This window comes from Varanus komodoensis, unplaced genomic scaffold, assembly GCF_004798865.1.
Source record: "Varanus komodoensis strain SLA01 unplaced genomic scaffold, ASM479886v1 scaffold57, whole genome shotgun sequence".
NCBI lineage: Eukaryota > Metazoa > Chordata > Lepidosauria > Squamata > Varanidae > Varanus > Varanus komodoensis.
The window spans coordinates 2,900,227-2,923,775 of record NW_025336182.1 but is presented as its reverse complement, the minus strand read 5'-3'; the positions used below and the strand labels follow the sequence as shown (position 1 = coordinate 2,923,775).

At 59.0% G+C, this 23,549-nt stretch overlaps 2 protein-coding genes across 3 annotated transcripts; one reads left to right on the top strand and one right to left on the bottom strand.

Annotated features, from left to right (window-relative positions):
* Window positions 1-1,724: 1,724 nt before the first annotated feature.
* Window positions 1,725-16,653, top strand: CA14 (carbonic anhydrase 14). 2 transcript variants are annotated; one of them, XM_044449230.1, is made up of 12 exons: window positions 1,725-1,801; window positions 1,909-2,071; window positions 6,128-6,148; window positions 9,199-9,378; window positions 10,278-10,420; window positions 11,302-11,397; window positions 12,639-12,705; window positions 12,914-13,071; window positions 14,141-14,267; window positions 15,353-15,373; window positions 16,200-16,284; window positions 16,565-16,653. In XM_044449230.1, the coding sequence occupies exons 2-12, from the start codon at window positions 2,011-2,013 to the stop codon at window positions 16,632-16,634; spliced, it is 1,029 nt and encodes a 342-aa protein (XP_044305165.1). In that variant the 5' UTR covers window positions 1,725-1,801; window positions 1,909-2,010; the 3' UTR covers window positions 16,635-16,653. The 2 variants fall into 2 exon arrangements, with proteins under 2 accessions (XP_044305165.1, XP_044305166.1); XM_044449231.1 differs by having other exon boundaries at window positions 16,200-16,337; window positions 16,565-16,648.
* A 2,196-nt stretch (window positions 16,654-18,849) lies between these two features.
* Window positions 18,850-23,548, bottom strand: APH1A (aph-1 homolog A, gamma-secretase subunit; the record flags this gene model as incomplete). The annotated part of the gene is given in 8 exon segments (XM_044449062.1): window positions 18,850-18,993; window positions 19,532-19,608; window positions 19,610-19,647; window positions 20,703-20,830; window positions 21,173-21,295; window positions 21,623-21,691; window positions 22,731-22,876; window positions 23,439-23,548. Coding segments are annotated over 8 exon segments (756 nt in total), but the record flags the coding sequence as incomplete, so codon positions are not given.
* Between the last annotated feature and the right edge of the window lies 1 nt (window position 23,549).

Here is a 23,549-nt window from a genome sequence, read left to right as displayed (position 1 = left end):
CTCGTGGATGCAGCAGCAAGCAAATGCTTCCCGTCAGGTGTCCGGCTGCCTCTGCTTGCTGGGTTGGCCGTCATCCTCTGGCTCCCCCACAAAGCAGGCAAGGGAGCCAGGCCGGATCTGGCCGAGGGACTCTGCAGCTTGCTCCCCCAGCAGGACGGCCCCTCCAAGGCCCCTGGGAAGCCCGAATGCAAAATAGGAAGGCAATGGCTTCCTCCTTTGGCTGAGGTGGTCGAAAAATGGAGTCCTGGATGGATGGGGAGCGTTCCCTGAGCAATAAACGCCGAAGGAGAACTGTGGCGCGCATGCACAGCACCACCTGGAGGGAAGCAGCCCGGGGAAAGGAGGGCTTGGAGGTTCACTACCGCAGAGAGTCTCTCGGGGGCCGCAGTTCAGAGGCAGGGGCCAAAAATGCAAGCCTGTTTTACAGCACAGCTCTTAGCGTCAATCCCGACTCCTGAGTTTCATCCTTTCAGAGTGGGGAAAATTACATGAACGCCAGGAAACCTCAAAATGACCCATGTCCAGAGGAAAGCGGGAAGCAAGCGAGAATGCCTAGAGCGGTGATGGCGAACCTTTTAGAGACCGAGTGCCCAAACTGCAACCCAAAACCCACTTATTTATCGCAAAGTGCCAGCACTGCAATCGACCCTGAAAACTGAGGTTTTAGTTTAGAAAAAACAACTCACAGCCAGTCCAAGCAAATATATGTTTATATCTCCTTGGCAGCGCACTGACCGGCCATGCGAAAGCTCGGATGAGTCATGGCTAATGAGTCGCGGCTCGTGACGTCACCGCCTGGTGCCGCTACTCCTTTCTGAGCATGCGCATGGCCCCTATGTGCGCTGTTATCTGATGCTCAGCTGCTGGGGTGATGCTGGAGTGACCTGGCTCGCGTGCCGACAGAGAGGGCTCTGCGTGCCCACTGTGGCACGCATGCCATGGGTTCTCCACCACTGACCTAGAGAACGCGGGCAGCGTGCATTGCGCCCCAGGGTCCCACCATCCTGCCCCGCTGCTATAGGGGCAATGCCACTGCGAGCCCCATTCCTTCCCCATTCATTGAGCGTGTACTATAGAGGAGCACCAGAAGAAACCGAGCCTGTCGCGGCTGATGGCATATTGCGTGGCCCCCACTGGAAAGCGACAGATGCTAGCCAGACAGTCCCAGCACTCAGCGGGGCCCCAGCATTATCTCAGGCACTTCACGCTCAGCCAAGAGAGGGAGACAGGACTCTGCAGGATGCTGCCTCCTTTTAAGATGGAATTTCAGAAACTGCTTATGATGCCAACACTCAGTACCATTCTTGCACCAGCAGTAAGGGACGCGCATTCTGGGTATGCTCAGTGGAACGTTTGTCTTCACGACCTCCGCCAGAGGTCACGGCTGCAGTCCCGCTGCTGGCAAAGAACCCCCTCTCCAGTCCAGGCCCCCGGCAAAACCCCGCTCCCGACTGCCAGGGCCGCTTCTAACTGCCGCGAAGGCTGCCCCTTCGCAGCCGTCCTTTGGGGCTCTGCTTTCTTCCACTTCGCCAAAGCCGGGGATGAAAGGCACCGGCCTCGCATCGCGACTTGGCTGGCAGAGGCCTGAACAGGAGCCAAATCCCAGCTGCCCCCCTCCCCCTCCCCGTCCTGTCCAAACACCGTTGGGACGCCACTGCCTTGTGGGTGAAGTATTTAAGGAGCAGAGGCTTCGCTACGGGGCAAGCGCCGTCCGCTGCCCAGAGCCACCTTAAGAAGCCCCCAGGCTCCTGTTTTCGTGGTGGCAAATGGGGGATCACACGACTCCCCCTGGAAGGACGAGGTAGGGGCAAAGGCCGTGGGGGGCTCCCCTCGGAGGTGGGGTGGGCCTTCCGCTCGCTGTTTGGCGAGCGTTTTGTTTGGGAGCTTCAAGGCAATATCTCTGCCTAGACCGAGAATCCACTGAACAAAGGACACCCCTTTTGGCCCTGGACGCACCCGCCTTTTCTCCCTGTCTGGTCCCTCTTGCTGCTGCTTTTCTGGCATTCCGAGATGCTCCTAGCCCTCACATTCTTCCTGCAAGCCTTTTCCCAAGCCCTGGCTGGAAGTGGTGGTAAGTTTTCCTCTCTGCCTCTCTGCATTTTCACACTGCTGCTACTTGGGTATCTGAGCTTCTTGGGGATGCAATTAAGCTCTTCTTTTTGGACAAGCTTGTTGCTTGCTCTTTTTTGCTTCAACAAGGGGCCAGTGGCTTGCAACCACTCAGGACTGCGAGGGCTTTTAAATTAATGTATGTATGTTTACAAAAACCTTCCCTATTTATTTGAAACAACAACAATCACCCAAGCAAATCCAGACATGATGTTTGGGTGGGATCCCCAGCCAAGCCTATAGATGCTAACCCTTTCCCCCAGAAAACACCCCATGGATCTTCTTGATTTATTGAGGTCTCTGTTCCACAGAGGCTACTGTGGGTATCCAGTTTGTGCTTTGCCTAGAAGTCAAACTCCCAGAGTTCAGTGGAATTTGCACTCAGGAAAACGTGCACAGGATGTAGACAAAGAAGGCCATGCTCAAAATTATGCCTGTCTGCGAAATTTTACTCAGCCGTGCCAGCTAATCTCCAACCTGGTGCCCTCTGGATGCTGTGGACTTCACATCCCATCAGCCTCAGCCTGCAAGGCCAGTGGTGGAAGCCCAAGACACTGGCAAGTCCCACTGGCAAGGCTGAATCGCACCGGTATCTGTCTTTTTGATTTAAACGCCTTTTCTCACCCTGGTTTTCAATAGCACAATGTCAAATTTCAGAAGCAGCCAGACTGTTCCGGTGCCTGAGATGGAAGTCCAGGCAGTGATTTCTCCTTTCCTACTAACCAAACACGAGACATGCATGACCCTCTTGCGCAAGCTGGACTCACCTGAATGCAGGTGCTTTTGGGGAAGTCCGCTCATTTCAGGAGGGTTCGTGAAGGAGAAGGTCGGGGGGGGGGGGTGCGCCAACTGGGTTGGCTCTCGCTGAGTCTCCTTTTAGGGAGAACCTCACATCCCTGAGGGGACAGAATCGGAACAGGGTCAGCGCACCGGAACGCGAAGGATATCGCTTTCATGATTGCGCTCACCATCACAGTCTGTGTGGACCAATCTGGTTTCAGAGTCTGTAAAAGTGAGCATATAGTTAATATTGCTGTGGATACACATGATGCTGTTCCCGACTCTCCACCTACCCAAGATAACATCCCAGAGATCCAAGAAACGGCAACTGTTCAGCGTCCGGATGGAATTAAATGTGCATGTCTTAGTGGGAGACAGGCACCATTTGATTTTTCTGCAGCACTATTCAGATCTGGGGATGAAAGGAACAATGGCACGAAGGGAAGAAATAGGAGCCAGCGTGGCGCAGTGGTTAAGAACGTAGGGCTGGGACTCAGGCGATCGGGGTTCGAGTCCCCGCTCAGCCATGGAGCCAACTGGGTGACTTTGCGCCAGTCACAGACTCTCAGCCCAGCCTACCTCACAGGGCTGTTGCTGTGGGGATAAGATTGAGAGCAACAGCAGGAGAATGAAGTAAGGTACTCTGAGTTCATTCTAAGAAAAAAGCAGGCTATAAATCTAATAAATAGGAGGAACGACAGCAGAGAGAAAATCCAGGATAAGCAGTGAGCAAATACTGCCATGGGAAGGTGAGCACTTTTATGAAGTCTAAAAGTGACTGTTCATTTCCTTCTGCAGGAAAGGAACAGCAATCATTTAAATGTTTTCCATCTGGGTCATTTGCTTGGACCCCAAGAGAGGAGGAAAGTTAGGGATTTCTGAATAATTCCTGCAATTATCCAGGAGCAATATCAGTGTGAGCCTTTGGGAATGTTTTCTCCAATGTACCTTTTCCTTGTTTGGAATGTGAAGCGGTAACGTCAGCCTAACCCAAAAGGAAAGAAAAGGGTAGACCTTGGCCAGAAGAGAAAGCTTGATCTTTGCATGGACCTTGTTTAGACAATGTAGGCATGTAAGTTTTACCAGACTCTTGGCTGGGTGTCGGAGAGCTGGGAAACTAGAATGTGTTGTGGCATTTTCAAAAAGACAACTTTATGGCAGCAAAACCCTTCATCAGATGCAGGAAGCATTAGGCTCCAGACATGGCGCAGACCCATGGGAGGGTGGGCTTGTATTTTGCAAAAAATCCCCAACTAAAACAGCCTGCGAGAGTTCTAGCGGAAGTTTGCATTTGTATGCCTTAAGCACAAAAGCCAATATTGGCGAGTGGACAGTTAATAAATGTCTGCACTGGAGAGAGAACCTTCGTCTCGCCTCTGGCCTAAATGAACAAAATCGTACTGCCTAATGACTTACCGCTCAGCCGGTTGCGATGGGATTGCGGGTGGGGGGGATCCATCTTGACATTCCTGCATTTGGCAAAGTGGGTTTGCATCCCCAGATCTCCACCCAGTGGGGCTTTCTGCTGAAGGGCGCAATCCTACTCATGCAGAGACAAAGTCTACAAGGCCAGCCCGGCTGTCTGAGCCCCTCGGGGGCATAGCTCTAAACATGCAGAGAGGATCGAGCTGCAAACCCGCTGGCTGGCCAGGCCCGCTTCCTGCTGGAGCAGATGCTCCCTCGCCCGGGACGGGACGGTGGGGAGGACGAGGCGGCGGGAGGGGGGCCAACAGCCACACCAGCGATCGGGAGGCCATGAGATCGTGACCCGGTGGGACCCCAGAGTCAGAACTGCCTCTCCCTGATTCATTTCCCCCCAAATCTTCAGGGCAGCCTTCCCTGCCCTCCACAGGCGACGGACTGCAATTCCAAGCATGCTGGCTGGGGATGCTGGGAGCGGCAGTCCAACCCTTATTTATTTGGGTCTTTCTACCCTGTCCAATACCCAGTGGATCTCTAGACGGCTTACCATTCAGATCCACATGGGCCCGAGGATGGGGGTGCCTGCTTGAGGGCGGCAGAGAGACAGAGCCCACCCCTCCTTTTGCCAAGCCTGAGGCTCACGTTGCAGAAGTAAATTTAGCAGCTGCCTGTTTGCAGGTCACGTTTCTGCAGCGGGACAGGTTGCCCTTTTCGGTGCAGAACAAATTCTGATTCACTTATCTCTAGGGCTACCGGTTTTGGTTCAAGTTTCATCTCTTGGATCTAAGACTTGAGTTTCAGGCTGAAGTTTATGTCCTATTTTGCAAAACAGAGGCATGTTTAAGGCAAGAGATACGAAGAAGAAAGAGGGAGAGAGGGAGAGAAAGACAATGCAGCAGATACTTCAGAGGTGTAACCGGAGAGGTTCATGTAAATTGGCATTTGAGTAGCCATTCCCTGGGGATGGGGCGACCTTTTTTGTCCTTTTACCAAAGCTCTTTAAAAAAAATTACAGGGCCTATTTAAAAGAGCAGAATGTCTCAGAGGGCAAGTAAGTGGAACAAATTGGGAAGTTCTTTTCAGGCCTGCCTGTGCTGAGAGGAGAGGAGAGGAGAGCCCTGTGGGGCCTGCCTGGAGTGAGGCTGGAGAGCGACCGACCGTGGGGCACGGCTCTGGCCTTCGCATCTCTGGGTGCGGGTCTGGAAATAAGGGCTCAGCTCACTGAAATGTCACAGGAGGCAAAGCCCGCCAAATAATTTCCCTTCGAAATCTCCCAGATAAAATGCATTGCTGGTTTATTTGCATCCCGAATGAGCTCGCTGCCAAATGGACAGGGGCAGTTTGGTGTTTGGGAGAGAGGGGAGCTGGAGTGGACCCTCCCCTCCCCTCCCCTCTGAAGATTGTCAGTGATGAGGCCTTTGCCAGGCAGATCAGGGGCTCTGGAAAGTGTGTGTGTGTGGGGGGAGCTCCCCCTGTCCCACCCTGCTAATCCTGCGGGTGGGGCGGAGGGCTTTCCGCAGCCCTCATCTCAAGCACGTGGCTGGCTGGAGAAGCCTTCTCCAACCTGGAGCTCCCTGGGGGTTTCGGGCAGCAACCCCTAGCAGCATTCCTGGCCATGGGCCATGCTGGCTGGGGTTGATGGGAGCCGATGCCCAGACAGGGCATCTGGGGATGCCATGGCCTCCCGGCCACGCTACCGCTTTAGCACAGCCACCCTGGAGGATCAAGCGGCGCCTGGATCAAGCGGCGGCGGCTGCCAGCGTGTTCTAAGAGGAGCGACGCAACTCATCGCTTCCCTTCTCTTCTCCCTTTGCAGGTTCCCACTGGACATATGAAGGTAAGGCGAGCCCTGTTTCCCGGGGTTTGGGGTGGGTGCAAATTCGCTCCTCAGCACTCCAGGGCAGGTATCTGCTAGGTCTCCATAGTCCCAGCAAGATCCTGCTGCAAATCAGCACCAGAATCTGATATGCGGTAAAGGGGCTGCTGAGCATGTGCAGAGAGCACTTGGCCAGGCACAGCCTCCCCCTGAGCATCGAAACTGGGGTGACTTTTAGGAAGGCCGTCCTTTTAGCTCAAAGCAGAGGAAAATCTGGGTCAAGTAGCGTCCAAGAGCACTTTCATGCCTCACACGGCCTGCAGCTGCTGCTCAAATGGTGATTGCACAGCATGGTCCAGTCTCAGGTTCCTTCGAAAGACCCGGCCCCTTCCCCCTGCCCTCCTGCAGCCTTCCTCTGGGGCACCTCCGTGGCCTTTCAGTCCCCTCTCTCTGGCACTCGGCCTCGCAGCTGCTCCCTTCCTTGTGCCCGATTCGCAAATGCTGGACGGCCCGGGCAGGCAGGGACCGGATCCGCCCCCACCCTCAGCGGCACTGGCGGAGGGGGCTGGCGGTGCTTTCGAAGCAAGTCGCTTCATGCAAAGCACACAGCACTGACCTGCAGAAGGAGCAAGGGCGGGTTTGTGTGTGAAAATAATGGGAATCGGGGTATTTAAACAGAGGACTTCACTGAGAGGGCTGGCGAGGGGGGCTGCTCCCCCCGAAATGGGAAGGGCACGTGGGGCAGGCATGCCGTGTGCAACCTGGGCTGCCCTCCCGGCACCACGGGCCACGTCCCGGCGGTGCCGGTCTTTGCCAGCCTTCCCCGCCAAATCCACTGAGCCCTGCGAAAGAACGGAGAAAGGAGCTTTGTCAGAGCCCGACCCAGAAGCAAAAACATGCGGCTCTCCTGGCCGTCCTTCCCGGAGGCAGCGCACAAGGGACCCCGCGGCTCGCCGAGGGGGCGGCCACAGCCAGCTTTGAAGGCACGCGCCAGGGCAGCAGCAGAGGGGCGGCTGCCACCCCACGGAATCGGCAGCCAGGCATTGACTGATGCCGGGCAAGGAACGGCAGGGTGGATTACAACTCCCATCCTTCCCAGCTAGCCTGGAGCAGGCGGAGTGTTTGCTCAAGCCACTTGCCTGTTTTCCCAGCCCAATCGCTCCTCCAGGGGGAGAACAACTGTGCCCAGGCTCCTGCCTGGCGCTTGGCCAGGAGAGCCCGATCCGCTTGCGGGGGGGACACCCAATCCGGACTGAGCCCCCCTGGAGTCCGAAGCTCTCACGAGGCAGAGGCATGGCGGGGGCTTAGCGCAGCTAAGTCAGCCTGGCAGGACACAGCACTGGCTCCGGGATCACGGTGCTGACGCCCCGATTATGACTAATTATTATTATTATGACTAATTATTATTATTAATGTATTACACTGCGTGCCCAGGACTTAGAATGGCAGACAATTCGCTGAAGCAAGATGCACGTCAGGCTTGCGAGTGCTCTTGCTTGCCTTCCCAGATCGGGCGGGCACAGATGAAGCTGGGTGGCAGCGCAGCTCTTGCTGGGACCTGGGACCCTGCTTCTGGTTGCTTCCTGCCTGGGCCCATCCACACCCAGGAGGGGCTTGGAGAGTCCAGGTGGCCTCCTGTGGAATGGAATCTCTCTGCACTCCTCACGCCTACTGAAGGAGCACATTGCCCGATGCCCTTCCTGAAACGGGGGTCTTTCCGGGCCAAGAAGGCGAGCTGAGGGTCCGGGCTGCGGGCACAACTGAGCGCAGCGAGGATGGATGGCGCACTTTGCCAGAAGCCCACGGGGGTGCCTCCCGTGGGCCTCACCCAGAGGGGAAGCTGGCTTGGGGACGTGAAGAAACGGGAATGGCCCCAGACAGGGTGAGGCATGGTCAGCCACGACTCCAAATTGCCCCCAAATCTGACCAGCACGCTTTGCCGCGGAGCAGTCTTTTCCGAGTTGTGCGTACTTAGCAGGTGGTGCTTCCTTTAGCAAGAACGTGTGCGATTCGGTTTGTTTGCAAACATGTCACAATCCAGAGCAGAGGCAGAATTGGCTTCCGCAGTGGACAGGAGGGGCCGAGAAAGCGACTTGGGCCAGGCTGGTGCGTCAACTTCCCCCCGCGGCCAACAGAAGAGCAGCGGCTCTTCTTACCAAAACCGATCCCAGCTGACCGGCTGCGTGTCTGTCCAGGTTCATTCCCAGGCCCGGAGAATCCTGGGAGTCTCTGGATGCAGACAAAAATGGTTTGATGATTCTGCCCCTCTCCTGTTTAAAAAAGGAGAGCGGGTGGTGATTTCTAAGCTCCCAGTCTGCCTGCCAGAATAACAATGTTGTGGGGTGAGCTTTATCCTTGCTTCTCCACTTGGAAAAAAGCAGCGCTCGGCGGCCAAGGAAGGGGCCGGCCGTGCCAGTGGCCGCATTCAGATGCAAAGCAGCTTGCCCACCCACCGGTCCTGGAGCCATTCCGGAAGGCAAAGCTCTTGCCTGGCCTTCTCCCGCTCTCCCCTCCTCTCCTCCCTCCTTTGCCAGATCTGGCGCGGGTGCCCATCTGGGAAGTGAAGGAGGGAACGCGGGGCCCTGCCCTTCTCCTCTTCCCCATCCCGCCCTAAAGCTCCCTTCTGGGTGTCCACAGGAGCAGTGCTCCTCCGCTCACTGGGAGCCAAGTCACCCTCCACTCTGAAATTGCTAGGAAGGGAGGCAGCTTGCAGATGCTTCCCCCCACCCCCAAATCCACAGAGTCATTACAAAGCTTCCTCCTGACCATGCACAGAGTTCCCTTCCTTCGCCACTGCAAGAAGCCACCCATGCAAGCGGGATATTCTTCCTCAATCTGGCACTCTCCAGCTTCATGCAACTACAACAGCCACCGTCCCCCAACGGCCACACCGCCTGGGAGCGATAGGTGTTGCAGCTCAACCTGCCTGGAGGGATCCCACGCACCTGAGTGACCCCCCAGGACTGGTGCTTAACAGACACCCAACATTCACGAGTGCATTTTCCGATTCCCGATTTCTTCCTCCAAGCCATGCTCTGGTCCAAACGTTGGTGCCCCTCCCCGCTTTTCAGGGCCGCACGGGCAGGAGCACTGGCCGGACTCTTATCCGGACTGCGGGAGGCAAGCTCAGTCCCCCATCGACATACAGACGGGCTCCGTCCAGTATGACCCATCCCTGCTTCCCGTGGAGCCGGAGGGGTACCGGGACCCCAGTGGCAGCACTTTCACCTTGACCAACAACGGGCACACAGGTGAGGCGCCTCCCGGCAGCCCTGCTCCTCCGTCGGGCTGGGCGGACACTTTTCTCGAGACGGTCACGCGCCTGCTAGGGTCAGCTGGGTTCACACAACACGATGAGCCAAACCAAGGCCGGGTATGGATGGAGCGTGGGTTGTTGCCGAGCCCAGGGTGGCTGTGTCGTGTGGCCCAGCATGTGCCTGCTCTCCGCGGGGAGGCAGCTCCGTCAGCCCACAGTGACCTCTAGGCCTGTGGCAGCCACGACGCGGGAGAGACCCTCCTCCGGCTGGCCCTGGTGCCAAGGGGTGCAGGTGGAACGGGGCATCACCTCCCCTTGGCCTGGCCATTCTGGACCACTCTGGCCTGGCCGGGCCTTCCCCAGCCCCCTGGGTGCTGCCCCAGCTCCCATGAGCCCCGGCCAACTGCCGTGCTGGCTCGGCAAAGCCCCTGGAGGGCACCGACCTGGGGCAGGTCTGCCAGTGCCATAAATCATCCGAGGGCCCCCTTGTCGCCATGGCGCTGTCATGATGGGAGGCCGCCCCCAAGTGCTGTGCTTCCGAGTGCCGACAGCCACGTCGGCCGTGGCCCAGTTGTCGAGGCAGCGCGCACAGACGCTGCGGCTTTGTCAGCTGTGAGCCAGCAAAGCTCTCTGCAGGGCACCAGTCCCGTGGAGGCCCTTCCCACCCACTCACCCCTGGTTCGTGGGCCACCCACCCTCCGGACGCACTCGTGCGCACCTCGGCAAACTCGCCACCAATTTGCTTTAAAGCAAGCAAGCAAGCAAGCAAAAAAACCCCTCACCTTATGGCCAGGTTCTGGATGCCGCTCAGTTTTGTGCGTTTCACGGGGGTGCAAAGCCCGCCCCCCTCCGTTCAGGGCCCGACTCACGGCTCTTGGCGTTCCTCCCATGCAGTGCAGCTGTCGCTCCCGCAGAGCCTGCGCTTGCATGGCCTCCCCTCGAAATACTCGGCCGTGCAGCTGCACCTCCACTGGGGCGGCAAGGGACACCCCAAGGGGTCGGAGCACCAGGTCGACGGCCGGGCCTTTCCTGCCGAGGTAAGTCAGCGGGGCCCGGGCTGGCCTCACCCGCCGTGCTCGCTGTCTCCGGCCGTGTGGGCTGGAAACAGCCAGGAAGGGGCTCACAAGGGACGGCCAAGCTCCTCCGTTTGTCCAGGGCCGTTCCCATGCATCACGTTTCCGTCCTGCTTTCCCCCCATTTTCATGGGGCCCAGGGGTGGGGGGGGGACATGTTCCTCCTTTCCTCCATTTTTCCTCACAACACCCCTGCGAGGCAGCTTAGGCTGAGAATGAGGGACTGGCCCAAAGTCTCACCCAGTCAGCTTTGTGGCTGAGGGGAACTTGGACCCGCATCTCCCCAGTCCTGGGCACTTCGCACAGATCAGGTGCCAGGCAGTTCCCAGAGGGCTGAGGAGGGATTAACCGGGCAATTTGGGACAGGGCGGAAGAAGGACAGAGGAGCCCTTTTTTCACGGCGAAGGCTGAGCAAAACCTGACCTGACCCGGCGGCCGCAGACTTGCAACCGGCTGAAGGCCTGTGGGAAACACTGCCGTGACTCGCGGGCATCCTCTGGGGAGAGGTTTCATGCGAGCTTCCCAGTGGCCAGGCAGAAAAGCTCGGACGGCTGTCACTTGCTCGTTTACCAGACCTCTATCCTGCTCCATATTCCAGTATGGAGATTCCGGAGCTATGAGCAATAAACAGTAAAGCAGGCAGACGGAGAAGGACAACATGTCAAAACAGAATCAATAAAACCTGCTTCTAAAATTCTGCCCCTCGGTCATTTAGGGTACGCTCTCTAGTCCTTTTGTGGCCGTGCCAAACATTTATATAATGGCTTTAGGATGCTTGCCAAATTAGTTTCAAGGCATTTCCCAGGCTGCCTAATCCGCAGCCTGATGCGTTCTCTTTCCCTCAGCTCCACGTTGTTCATTTCAACTCCGACAAGTACGCAAACGTGAGCGAGGCCAAAGACAAGCCCGACGGACTGGCAGTGCTGGGCGTCTTTCTGGAGGTGAGCTCTGCAAGAACGTGGCCCAGGCAGAATAGGGCCCAGGCAGAAGGCCGATACGGTTCAATAGGTACATTTCTGGGCGGAGACAGAAGGAATTCTAGCTCCCGATTTCCAACAGTTGCGGCAGCAAATCGTGCTCCCACGAACGACACCGCTTGCAGGAAACCAGGAAAGACCGTGCAGTTCTGGTACTCACTAAAAATGCCGGGGCTCGGAAAGGGTTGCTCCCGGGGCGTGTCTGCAGCCCCAGCTTCAGTTGCGGGTCTTGGAGTTCTAGTTCAACAAAGAGAGAAAAGCAGCTCTTGCACGCCCGACACAGAAACTCCGGTGCTTCTGCGAAGTCCTCACACTCGCGCCCCTTTGGCCGCCGTCGCCATCCTGGATGGCTGCCCATTTGATGCTGCTGCTCGCGACGACTCCAGAGACCCGCCCGGCGTGGTGCCAGCGAGGGGCAGCTGAAGGAAGGGCCCCCTGCGGCCAGTTCAGCGAGGTGCCCGGCCTCCTGCGCCGGAGCGCGCACATGGCCGGCCCTGCAGCCCCCGCGCCACCTGCTGGTGCGAGCAGGTCTGCGGCCGCGGCGGCGCTCCAGCCCCTGCCGGCGCACCTGGCGTGCAGCCAGACCCCGCGGGGTGGACAGGAGCTGCCCAGGCAGCTTCTTCCAGCGTGCCCCCCTCGGGGTTTGGGGCACGCCTCCCGGCTTCTCTGGCCAGCTGCTGGGCTGGCAGGGGGCGGCCGGAGACCAAAAGTTTCCCGGGTCGTTCAGAGCTGGAAGGAGGCACTGGCCCAATGCACTCCGTTCCGTCTTCGCAATGCCTTGTTATCCCGACATCTTTCCGGAAGGAAAGGCCACAGAGCAGTGGGAAAGTCAAGCGGCTCTCCTGGACTGCCCCTGTCCCGATGCCGCACGGGTGCCACCACCAGTCTCCACTCTGCCAGCCAGCGTCTTGGCCCACGTCCTCCTCCTGGGGCCCACGAGGTAGAGTGATGCCCTCCGTCTCAGACAACACGTCTTGGGCTGGTCTGGAGCCTCCGTTTGTGTGAAACGGGGCATCTCCTCAGATACCCCTTTGGCTAACTTTCCTTCTCCCGTTCGCTGCTTTTCAATCAAGTTGTCTCCCCTGCTGTTGAAGGGAAAGCGGCCACGTCTCCCTGTTCAAGCCTCGGGTGCATGGAGGGGAGTGTAGAAATAGGCCCCGGGGCAGCACATGCTGTGAGCTCATTCCTTCCTTGCGCTCCGGCAGGTTGGCTCCGCGGAGAACCCGGCCTACAACCACATCTTGGACCACCTGGAGGACATCCAATATACAGGTGAAGCGCCCCCCCCCCCCCAAAATCCCAGGAACAGCAGGGAGCGGCACAAGCAGCCAGGGGAGGTGGAAGGTGCCTGGGAGAAGGGAGCGCGAGTGGCTGGTGGCTGAGGGGTGACTGCCACGCCAGGCCACGCCAGACCTCTCCATGGGCAGGGGCTCCAGTCTCTCTCCCTCACTCCTCTCCCTGTCCCCCCTGAATGGGCCAGAACAGGAAACACCTGTCGCAGCCTTTGATGTGCGTGGCCTGCTTCCGGCGCATTTGGGCCACTACTTCCGCTACAATGGCTCGCTGACCACCCCGCCCTGCCACCAGAGCGTGCTGTGGACCGTCTTCCACCAGCCGGCCCGGCTCTCGGCTGCCCAGGTACTGCTCCCTCAGCCGTGGGCCTCCTGAGCTGCCCACAGGCACCCGCCCTGGGCAAGGGCTTCTCAGCCTTGCCGGATCCGTGGGGACGGGGAAGCTGCTGTGGGCACTGCCACAAAATGGCTCTGGGGAGGGTGTGGCTCGAGGCATAACGGCTGGGTACTTGTGTGGTGGTAGACGAGAGACGGGGCAGGGCTGGGGCTGTGGGGGGAATGGAAGAGGATGCTTTCAGGCCCCACACAGACTTTCCCCTTCGCTCCCTCTGGCTGTTTCCCTGCCCCACCCTCTCCCAGCGGCTCTTCCCCTGCCCTGGCCCCAGCCCCAGCCCCAGCCGCTGCCGCCTTCCGCCTTCCCAGCCTCCAGCCTCGCTCCTTCTCCCTGCTGCGCCCCTTTGCTTCCGCTTCCTGTCCACTCAGCATCCGATCAGCAGCAGGCTGCAGAGCAAGAGCGAGACCCGGGGGTCACCGCGGGCTCCGGTTACCCTTATTTCGAAAGGGGCAGGGCGGGAAGAGCTTAGAGGTGCCCGCACTGTGTCAGGCGCCTGCTGCTCTGAATAGTTTTTATCCAGTCCAAATAGGCTTTGGGCACCCTCGTATCATTCTCAGTCCCGGCAGCTCTTCCCAAGGAGCCCCATTTGGCCTCCACACGGGCAGTTTCAAAGAAAGCTGGCCAAAGATGCTCCAGCTCCCGCAAAGCGAAGCGACACTGGGGCTTGTTTCCGGGCAGCTGTTGCACAAACCCTCTGCCGCTGCTGCTGCTGCTGGGCGGCTTGGTTTGGGGAACATGGGTCAACGGCATGTTCCTATCCTGAGTGATCCAGTAAACCAGCAGTGCGCCCTGAGAGCAGGAGAACTGTGGAATTAAACTTTTAAAAACGCAGAGAGCTGGCAGCCAATGTTAAGGCTTGTGAGGAGAGGTGCCCCGTGGCACCCCAGATGGTGGGGTTGCCACGACCATCAGACCCAGCCTGCCGGGGCAGGCTCCTCAGTCCTGCAGAAGGCAAGCCATGCAACGGCGGGCTTTCCCTCGGAGAGACCAGGTGCCTCAGGTTCACGCTGCTGTGTTCCAGCTGGAGAAGCTGCACAAATCCGTTTACGCCACGGAGGAAGAGACGAGCCCCGCAGTGCTTCTTCTGGACAACTTCCGGGCCCCGCAGCCCCTGAACCAGCGCACGGTGTTGGCCTCCTTCCCTGCCGGTGAGCCCCCGACAGGTCCGTGGGAGGGTGCCGGTGGCCCCACGGAGCAAGCCCCCCGGCTCAGTGGCGCTAGCAGGAGGCGATGCGCGGTGTCGGGGCCCCCCGAGCCCCGAAGGGGCGCGCTGCGCCCCCCAGCGACTATGCACACGCCCCACTCCCCCGCGCAACCCCCAACGTGCCACAGGGCAGCGAAGCTCGACCCACGCGCACCCCCCTCAGATGACCCCGGCGGCCCCACCTGCTGATGCTCCTCGCGGGGAGCTGTCCGGGAGGCAGGCGGCCACCTGCCAGGTAGCCAGCGGACAGGTGTGGGCGCAGTGCCCCCTGCTGGGCAGAAGTGGCCTGGCCCACCCACAGCGGCAGGTCAGGAACCCGGACCGGGGGTAAGCGGACGCGCTCCCCGTCGGTCCCCAAAAGAGGGGCGTCGGCGGTGTCACGGCAGGTGCCCCGTGGACACCGAGCGTCCTCGCCTGGAAGCAAGCTGCTGAGCTGGGCAGGCGTGTGAACACCCCCGAGCGTGCCTGGGCTCGGGGTGCCAGGAGGGAACGGGCACTCCGAGCGGGCAGGTGCTCATGAGCAAGCAGAAGCCACCCGCGATCCCGAAAGGGAGGCTTTGCCCCAGGCTCGTGTGCAGGGCTGTGCACGGAGCGCGGAATCGGCCCCAGCGGCCTAGCGGGCCGCCCTCAATGCTCCCATTCCGTTCTGGGAGAGGGAGGGCGTGAAAAATGCCGCCCCCCGGTATCTATCCCCGGCTGGGCAAGGGGCATCCTCTCCTGCAGAGAAAGCAGAATGCTTCTTCAAGGACACAGGGAGAGGCATTCCTCAGGGCATCCGATGGAGAGATGCATGCGCACTTACCAATGCATGTTCCGTAATCCAGTGTCATCTTTTTAAAAATTAGTCTGCTGCCCAATAAGGAGCTCTTTACTGCATCCAGGTATTGCTAAAAAGCCGTAATAACCCGGCAGATTAATTAGCTAGGCAATGCTGTGCGACCGCTTGGTCCCCCGGCAGGGACCTGGCTGTAGGGCTGGCCCTCGGTGCGAGAACTCGCTTCTCAGTGTACTTTCTCCTTTGCCTTACAGGGCCTTCGGGATATTCTGCAGGTATACGGGGTTGTGCGCAAGGGTTTCCATGGGGGATATCACAGGGTGGAGGGAAGAGGCTGCCAGGATGAAGGCTGGCTGGTGATGGCAGTGGCTGCGGAGAAAAGCCTCACAGAACGACGTTTGGTCCACAGATATTTTTTTTTGGTGCGGGGGGAATCTGTGTACACATGCATTCAAATGTTCAAAAATACAGAACAGCCTGCCCAAGAAACCTCCCCCCGCCCCGACATCCTGGGGGCAGTCAGTGGGGGGGAATGCAAAGCAGCCAAGCTTGGAGATGTCTTGAAGACACGGGCTGGGAAAACACAAATGGGGCTATCTCAGCCCAGCCTACCTCACAGGGTTGTTGTTGTGGGGATAAGATGGAGGAGGAGAATGATGTAAGCTGCCTTTGTAGGAAAAAGGCAGGATCTAAATCGAAAAATAAATAAATGACTAAATATTCAGCCTCCCCCCCTGGGGAAGCCAAGCAGAGAATACCTAGGAGAGAAGTAGCTGGGGACAGGGGAGGGGGAGAGACAGGTAATGAGCAGGAATAGCAGCTTCTGTCTTCTCAGATTTCCAAGGAAGTGCACAAAGGCATTTTAGAAAACACACAGACTCAAATCTCAGGACACCCAGAGATTTCAAAGCCCAGAACAGTGGCTTCCCAACGAAGAGTATCCACAGTTGGGGGCTTCCTGGCTCACAGCTCAGACTCTTCACTGTACTAGTCCTCAGTGAGGAAGGGACATTCCTCCCAGTTCTAACATGGGAGCACTTCCTTTCCCCCATCACTTCTGCCAGACTCGAGCTCCCTCTCCTTCCTTCCCTCTCCTTCCAGGTGAGATCGCTGCCATCATATTTGGGGTGCTCTTGGGTTGCCTGAGCATCTTCCTCGCCGGATGGATTGTGGCGAAGCGAATACGGTGAGGTGCAGGCAGACACGGAAGGCCAAGCCGTTCTCTTCTACCTGCAGGAGGTATCCCCTGGATAACTGCGTCGCGAGGCCAACCTGTGCAACTTCCTTTGATGTGTACCCCTCCTTTCTAGCAAAAACTTGGGTAGTTCAGCAGGCTCACAGCCACAGTAACACTTGATGGAAATGATAAAACAGTACATTGAAATCCAATAAAACCAATTGCAGAAGAAGAAAGGAAAAAACCGGCCTATGCCAGCCTGATTTTTGTCTCCTTCTTTCCGAGCCAGAGAGAAACGGATGCAAGAGCAGAAGGGGGTTGTGTTTACAGCTTCCTCCCGGCGAGCCATTGCAGATTAAGAGGCCTGCTTGCCATGCACGACAGCTCTCCAACACTTTCCCCCTCCTTCCTGGGCTGCAGCGTAAGAATCGCAGGGACCTGCTCGTGGGTCCGCGAGAAGAGGCTCTGAACCGCCCTCCAGGAGCTTCTTGGTGGTCTCCGGCAACCGGCACTGGCAACCCATCTCTGCCACCTCCGCTCTGCCTCATTAAGAAAAGGCGGACAGGAAAGTCTCTGCACTGGGGCAAAAATTCAGGGTGGACAGCCCCCCCCCCCCCCGCCCCCAACACAGACTCCTGCGCTGCAGGAAGCAACTTGCTCGACCTCAACACTGACAATCCCAAGAAGAATTTTACGGATCTGGAAGCTTATTGGGCAGAAGATTTCCTTATTTCCACGGAAGAGTTGGCCACCGTGACTTTTCCTTGCAGAGTCAGCATGTGAGGAGCAGCCAGAGCAGAGCCCGTGTGGACGGCCTTTTCCAACCCACCTCGCCCCAAGACTTGGGCCGCCCACCCCCGCCACGCAGCACCCAAGAATCTGATTATTGCCATCAGAAAACCCCTCGAGTGTCTTAGGAATGCTGGGAAGAGTCAAACCGCCACCGAAGAAATAAAGTCCGTTTTTTGCCCCAGTGACTGTGTCGTTTTTGCCTGTCTGGAATGAGATAGAAAAACCCACGGTGAGGATCGGTTAAGGAAAAGACGCGGGTTGAGGCAGGCTGAGCCACACGATGTTGCTGAGTTGCGCTCTGGGCGCCTGAGGTTTGTGCCACGGGGCACGTTTCAGGGCTCCTCAGCTCAGCTGGGCCTCTTGGAGGTCTTTCAGCAACCCCTCTGAAGACCAGCCTCCCTCCAAACCCACCCACCCAAGCAGTGGGTGCCTCTTCTCCCTAGCAGATCCCTTAAAAGATTAAAAAAAGCTGGTGACACCCGCTTTCTCCACCCTGGGGCCCTCGTGCCTTGCGTTTTCATATTACTGGTCCCCAGAATACCAGGAAGGGGAATGCAGTGCTGCCTTTGAGAAGCCCAGCAGTTCCGTGGGTCTCTCGCAATGAAGAACCCACTGCCTCTCCCTTTAGCAGAGCAGGAGCTATTTCAAGGGTGCCGCCAAATTCCACACCGGCTGGCCTGCAGGTGTGGAATGCTGTGCTTGCGCCAGGGTGAAAGCTCCACCAGTACCGGCTCTGGACTGGCTGCGTTCTTGGCCAAAAATAGAGCAACGGCCTCTGGTCAGGGGGAAGGAAATGCACATTTAACCCCGGCCTCTCTGTAGCAGAGGCTGTGGGGTCTGCAAGGCGGGGATGCCCGAGGCCCACGTCCCTGAGGGCACATGAGCAGAACCAGTGCCTTGACCCAGAGCCCTCTTTGCATGAGATCCCTTTGCTCCGGGGCCCAAACCAGACTGCAAAACACGCACACAAGGACTCTGCCAGCTCACCCGAGTTCCATTCTGAAAGGGCAGAGCAGCAAACATGGACACCCGCCCCAGGCCGCCCCTCCAGAACGTGCCTGGACAATCGCCCCATCTTTGGCCCAACTTGCAGCCCTCCAGCTGTTATTGGACTGCAACTCCCATCAGCCTCAGCTAACATCTCCATGGTGAGGGCTGGACCGTAATAAACATATATGCGCTTAGGAAGGGCTCTTTCACAATGACAGGACACCCCCTTTCTAGCCTTTCGCTGCCAGAACTGGATCGTTCCACCATCCCTGCAGTCTGCCCGAGACTGGAGCGCCCCAGCTGGGAAAGCGGAACCCAACGGGGCTGGGCCGCTCTAGAGGAGGGCCAGCAGCAAGCTGCCCCAGGGCCAAACCCAGGCCCGCAAAGCACAGAGCAGCTCCCGCTCGAGCAGAAGAGACGAGGGGCAGCGGGCGCCCAGGGGAGAAGGCGCTTGGCCATGGTGAGCTCCTCCTCTGAGCCCCACAAGCGGCCAGCCAGGGCCCGGCCCCTTGCCTGGGCACAGCAACTGGAAATTTCTTCGATCGAGACCAAAAGTCTGCAGATGCAGCGAGCGGAGGCCCCGGACGTAGGCGGGCAGTGAAATGCTCGAGGTTAACCAACATGTCCATCTTCGGGAACAGATGGGGGTGGGGGGACCCTGAACCTCACGCACCAGAGACAAGCAGAATTCCCTGAGCCCCAGGGTGCCCCCGGGCGAGACGGGGCAGGCCAGTCCAAAGACCGCTCTTGCCAGGCGAGGAGCACAGAGGGCACAAGTGCAGAGCGTGCCGTTCGCAGCTGCGGAGCAGTGGGCATCCGGGCAACGGCCCTCCCGTAGAAGCATCCTGCTTCCGGGAGGCCAGAGGGCGCCTCAGTCCTCCACGGGGACTTGCAGCGTAGGGCACAGCACGACGCGGTCACCCTCCTTCCGTCGGCCTGCAAGAGGGCAGCAGGCCCCCAGGAGGAAGACCATCAGCCACCCAGATGATGCCGCGAGGTCCACCCCACCCACGCCGCCCACGAGGCGGGCACCGCGTTCGTCTCTGTGTGGACAGAGCTGTGCAAAATGCCGGTGCTACACCGGCTTCCTGGAGCCCACGGCCTCACGGGGCCAGGCTGCAAGAGGGGGGTTTGGGAACCTCTTGCCCGCAATCCAGGGGAGCCGCAGCTGCCAGTCAGTGCGGACGGTGAGCCAAGAACCCGGCTCAGTAATAGGCACCTTCCTAAATGAAACGAAACGAAGATCCTTGGCTTCTGCTGTGCCTTTTCTGCACTAGAAAGCTTTTGTTTTTGGGAAATGAAAGCTGAAGCCAAGGCATAAAACTGCCGGCTGGTTCGCTTAGGTAGCAAGCAAGCTATTCTGCTCCTCCCTGTGGATGCGGGACGCGAGGCGCAATTCGGGGGCTGTCTCGGCCTGCCCGCCCAGCTCTGCACTCTCCCAGCCCACAAGCCTCGCAGGGACCACGAGCCTCACAGGAAAGGCAGGCGACGAGGCTCCGCAGGGAGCCTCCGGCGGTGGAGAAGGCCCAGGCACCCGTGGGGAGCGTGATGAGGGACGAGGCTTGCTCCGCAGCACGGGTTCAGGAACGTCTAGAGAGGGCGGTGGGGAAACAGAACGAGAAGGGGCTTCAGAACTCTGCCGAGGAGGCCGCCGTCGCCCGCACCCCCTCTCCCAGAAGCCTTTGCAGCAGCACACTCAAAGCCTCCTCTGCAAAGTAGACCTCGATTTATCTCCATGGCGACTGGCGAGTGGGAGCGGATAATCTCCTGCTGTTCTGAGAGGCCAGAGGGGCTTCGCGTGACTCTCCGTCCGAGAAGGACCCCCGCCCCTGCCTTGAGAGGACAAGGGATCAGGCGTGAGGGGAGGCGGGGCAGAGCCGACCGACCCAACCTCCGGCAGACACGGCTCCCTTCCCAAAAAGCTGCATCGGTGCCCACGAAGCACCCGGATATGTCTGAGCTGCCCACCCATCAGCCCGAACCTCGGGCCGTGTGCCTTCAGGGAAGCGGATGCCCCGGCTCGCCCACCCGCCTGCTGACGAGGCTGGGCTGGGGGCCGATCTTGCTCGCTCGCTCGCTCGGAGGGACGCTGACAAATGTGCCTCCCTGGAGCTTCATTCCGTTTCACACAAGAAATGAAAAGGAACGCACTGTTGCTGTGCATCTGCAGACTGCCAGTCCAGCAGCTGCTCCAGCAGTGGTGGGGAGCGGTTTGGCCCCAGGGGTAGAAACCGGGCCCAGGGGGGCAGAATTTGCTCCCCTGCTTTACAGTTGACAGACTCTATGTTTACCTACATTTTGCATGTTCTTCTTGTCTAGATTGAGGAGGCAAATCACCCCCCCCATAGTGCAATTCTTAATCTGCTGCAATTTAAGGTATCAGCACCTCATTCTCTCCCTCTGTGACCACGGGGAACCCCAAGAAATTGCCCTGTGTTGTCTGAACAGAGATTATCCCGCCTTGGAGGGAGGCGCTGGGTGTGCCTTCCCACAGGGCCCGGAAAGGCTTCCACAGTACACGGAGGAGCCCATGCTTGAGTCGCTCAGGAAGAGCACCCCAACCATTGATCGACCCCCGCGCCCCAAGTGGCGCTCAGGGTCTGCGGTGGAAGCAGGCGAGCGGTACGGCATGCTTGGCCACTCACCAGCCCCGACGAGACCAGGTGACCGGCGACCACCAGCGCCAGCCTCCAGTAGCGCGTCTTCTCGCCGGCATCAAAGAAAATCGTACCCCAGAACGTGTGCAGGAAAACGAACGCCACGGCGAGGAAGGCTGGAATGAGAAGGCGCCCGGACGTCATGCCACGGAGGGCCAGCCGTTCCAGGGGTTACTTTGCAGGTGTGCACGTCCAGCCTCTTTCACCCCCAGGGCCAGATTCCAAATTGTTTATGCTCACCGCCCCCTCACTGGGCCTCTGGAGGGCGCGCCAGCCTTCCCGCATGTCGGAGGCCCATGGAATGCCTGGTGCCTGGAATGGGGGCGGGTCCAGGGAAGGCAGCATGGCTCCTCCTAGGGACTTGTGATGATGGAGCGTGGGACTCCCTGGCACGGGGCCAGCCAGCCGTCTCTGTCCAGAGATGCCAGATGATACACCTGTGCCAGAGGAGCTCTTACCTGACGTGATGAAGTAATGAGGAGAATCCCTGTGGATCCCCACGGTGCCCGGCCCAATGGAATCTGCGGGAATGTTGATCACCGAGAAGACGCCACCGATGACGCCAAAGCAGAGACCCGACACTCCAGGAGGCAGAGCTGGAGACAAAGCCCGGCCTCAGCAGGCTCGCCACACGCTGCCTCTTCCGCACAGCCGCTCGGCAGAGTGATTGTGCAAACCAGTCCCAGCAGGAAAGGCAACAAAATTCGGAATTGTGACAGACTTCCTCTTTAGCTTTGTGGGTTGCGGGCAGCAGCCATTCAAAAGCCAAAAGGGGCTGCGTCAGGCCAGTAAGTGGGGCTTGGCTCTTGAGAGGCGGCTAGAAGGTCAACGCGTGGCCACTTTCTGTGGGAATGGCTGTTCTCCTGGAAGGGGAAGCTGCGATAGGAAGCAGCTGGGGGCTCGCTCACCATACGCCATCTGCCTGCTGGAGATGGGAGACCTCCCATCTTCCCTGATGGTCCCCAGGCCTCTGTCAGCTTTCCTGGATGTAAAACAAGCAAGAAATTGGCCGCCGGTGCCAGAAAAGAGGGTGTTATTTGTAAAGGGCTGCATGATCCATGCAAAGAGCAGAGAAAGCCCTCCTGGCAGGCGCCCCTCGAAGTCCCCGGCCACATTTCAAGCCGTCCACCGTACGGACATGCTTCCCCACTGCCAGCTCTGCTTTTACTCTTCTCAGCCCTCTGGTTCAGCCAGCAAATGCTAGTCGTTAAAGGCTCCCATGAGAGCGGAACACAGAACCTTCACCAGCTGGCTGATGGGTGTCCCTGGCCAATGACATCTTGTACTTCCTTCTTATATCCATGAGGACTAGTCACTTAGGAAAAAATGTATACAGTTCTCAGAACAATTAACCCCCTCCCATATTCATGGCAGATTTAATTCTTGGCCTCAAAATCATAACCATATGAGATAATCCTCTGCCCCCAAATGTTTTTCTTAAACCACTATCCTGCAAGTATTTGCCTGTGGCTCGGCACACCTGAACCACAGCAGCTGAGCTATCAGATCCAGATTTCTGTATTTGTCCATAGACATCAGACCTCCACAAAACTTTTTTAAAGATACTAAATATCTGTTAAAAGGCTTTATTTACCTAAATGTAACACAAACCCAAATCTCACGGAGTACATAAATTTGAACTATCTGGCTAGAGTAAGTACATTTTATCACTCCAAACTGTAAACCTTTCTTCCTGAAAGGGTCCAGGGTTCTCCTTCAAGATTTGTTCCCCTCACATTCAGTATGTTAGACACAAAACGTGCAGCTGACGTTATACTACAGTTTAAACTCTGATCAAACAGCGGGTCTTCTGCACACGATGCAAGCCTTAGCAAAGAGTCCTGGGGACAAGGTTTTCCACCTGTTTTGACCCCCACGCCGCGCACCTTCAGAATACGGCCTGTGGGAACTATCACAGCTGCAACGAAAGGAAACCCGGGGGGCCCGTGCACGCCCCCCAACTACTCCGAAAGACCATGCCTGCGCAGCCAGGCCGCACCCCGCCAGGAAGGGCGCCCTTACTTGAGCAGCTTGAGTAGCCGAAGCGGAGGGCCTCCTGCAGCAGGACCGACAGGGCGGCCCCGAACATCGGGAGGCTCAGGCGGACGGAGACACACCAAACGGAGGACGCCAGCGGGAGGGAGAGCAGCCCGAAGGAGGCCCTGCGGAACGGCGGAGAGCGAGGCACAAGCCGCGCCGCAGCGGTGCAGGCGCCCCCCGCGCCCGCGCCCTCGCCCTGCGGGCCGGCTGCCCCTTCCGCACCGGGCTCTCCGGGGCTCGAGCGCCGCGGCCGCCCGGGGCCGCTCCGAGCAGGGCTGTGCCCGGACTGCCGGGGCCCGGAGCCGCACGCGTCCTTGGCGCCCCCGGACAGGCTCCGGATGGCGCGCGGCCCCGCGCGGCCCCGCAGGAGGTGGGCCAGCGCAAGCCGCGCCACACGCTTCTCTGCAGGCAGACGCAGAGGCGCGGAGAGACGGCGCCCGGCGCCAGCGTCTCCCCCCGGCGGCAGCCACACCTGCGCGCCGGGCTTCCGCGTTCCCGGGCCGCAGAGGGCCGCGGGCGCAGGACGGGCGCCCCCCGCCCCCGCAGGCGCTGCATCAGTCCCGGCCCGCACGGCCTCCCCCTGACTACAGTCCCCATCGGCCGCAGCCTCCCGCGGGCCGGGGCCTGTCCAGGGCTGCCGGCCCGGCCCGCGCAGGCGTGCCCCCCGCGCCCCCCGGGGCTGACCCAGCCGCGAGGACGCGGACGCGCAGCGGGGCCCCGGCCACGGTGAGCAGGCAGAGCGCCAGCGCCGGTCCGAAGGCGACCGAGGCGCCGCCGAAGAACACGGCCGCCCCC

What these genes read in the sequence shown, in the direction of transcription:
- CA14 (XM_044449230.1), top strand. Translation starts at nt 2,011, where the DNA reads ATGCTCCTAGCCCTCACATTCTTCCTGCAAGCCTTTTCCCAAGCCCTG. An exon ending in GGAGGACATCCAATATACAG is followed by an intron (nt 12,706 to 12,913) that starts GTGAAGCGCCCC and finishes TGAATGGGCCAG; the next exon opens with AACAGGAAACACCTGTCGCA. An exon ending in GCCTTCGGGATATTCTGCAG is followed by an intron (nt 15,374 to 16,199) that starts GTATACGGGGTT and finishes CTCTCCTTCCAG; the next exon opens with GTGAGATCGCTGCCATCATA.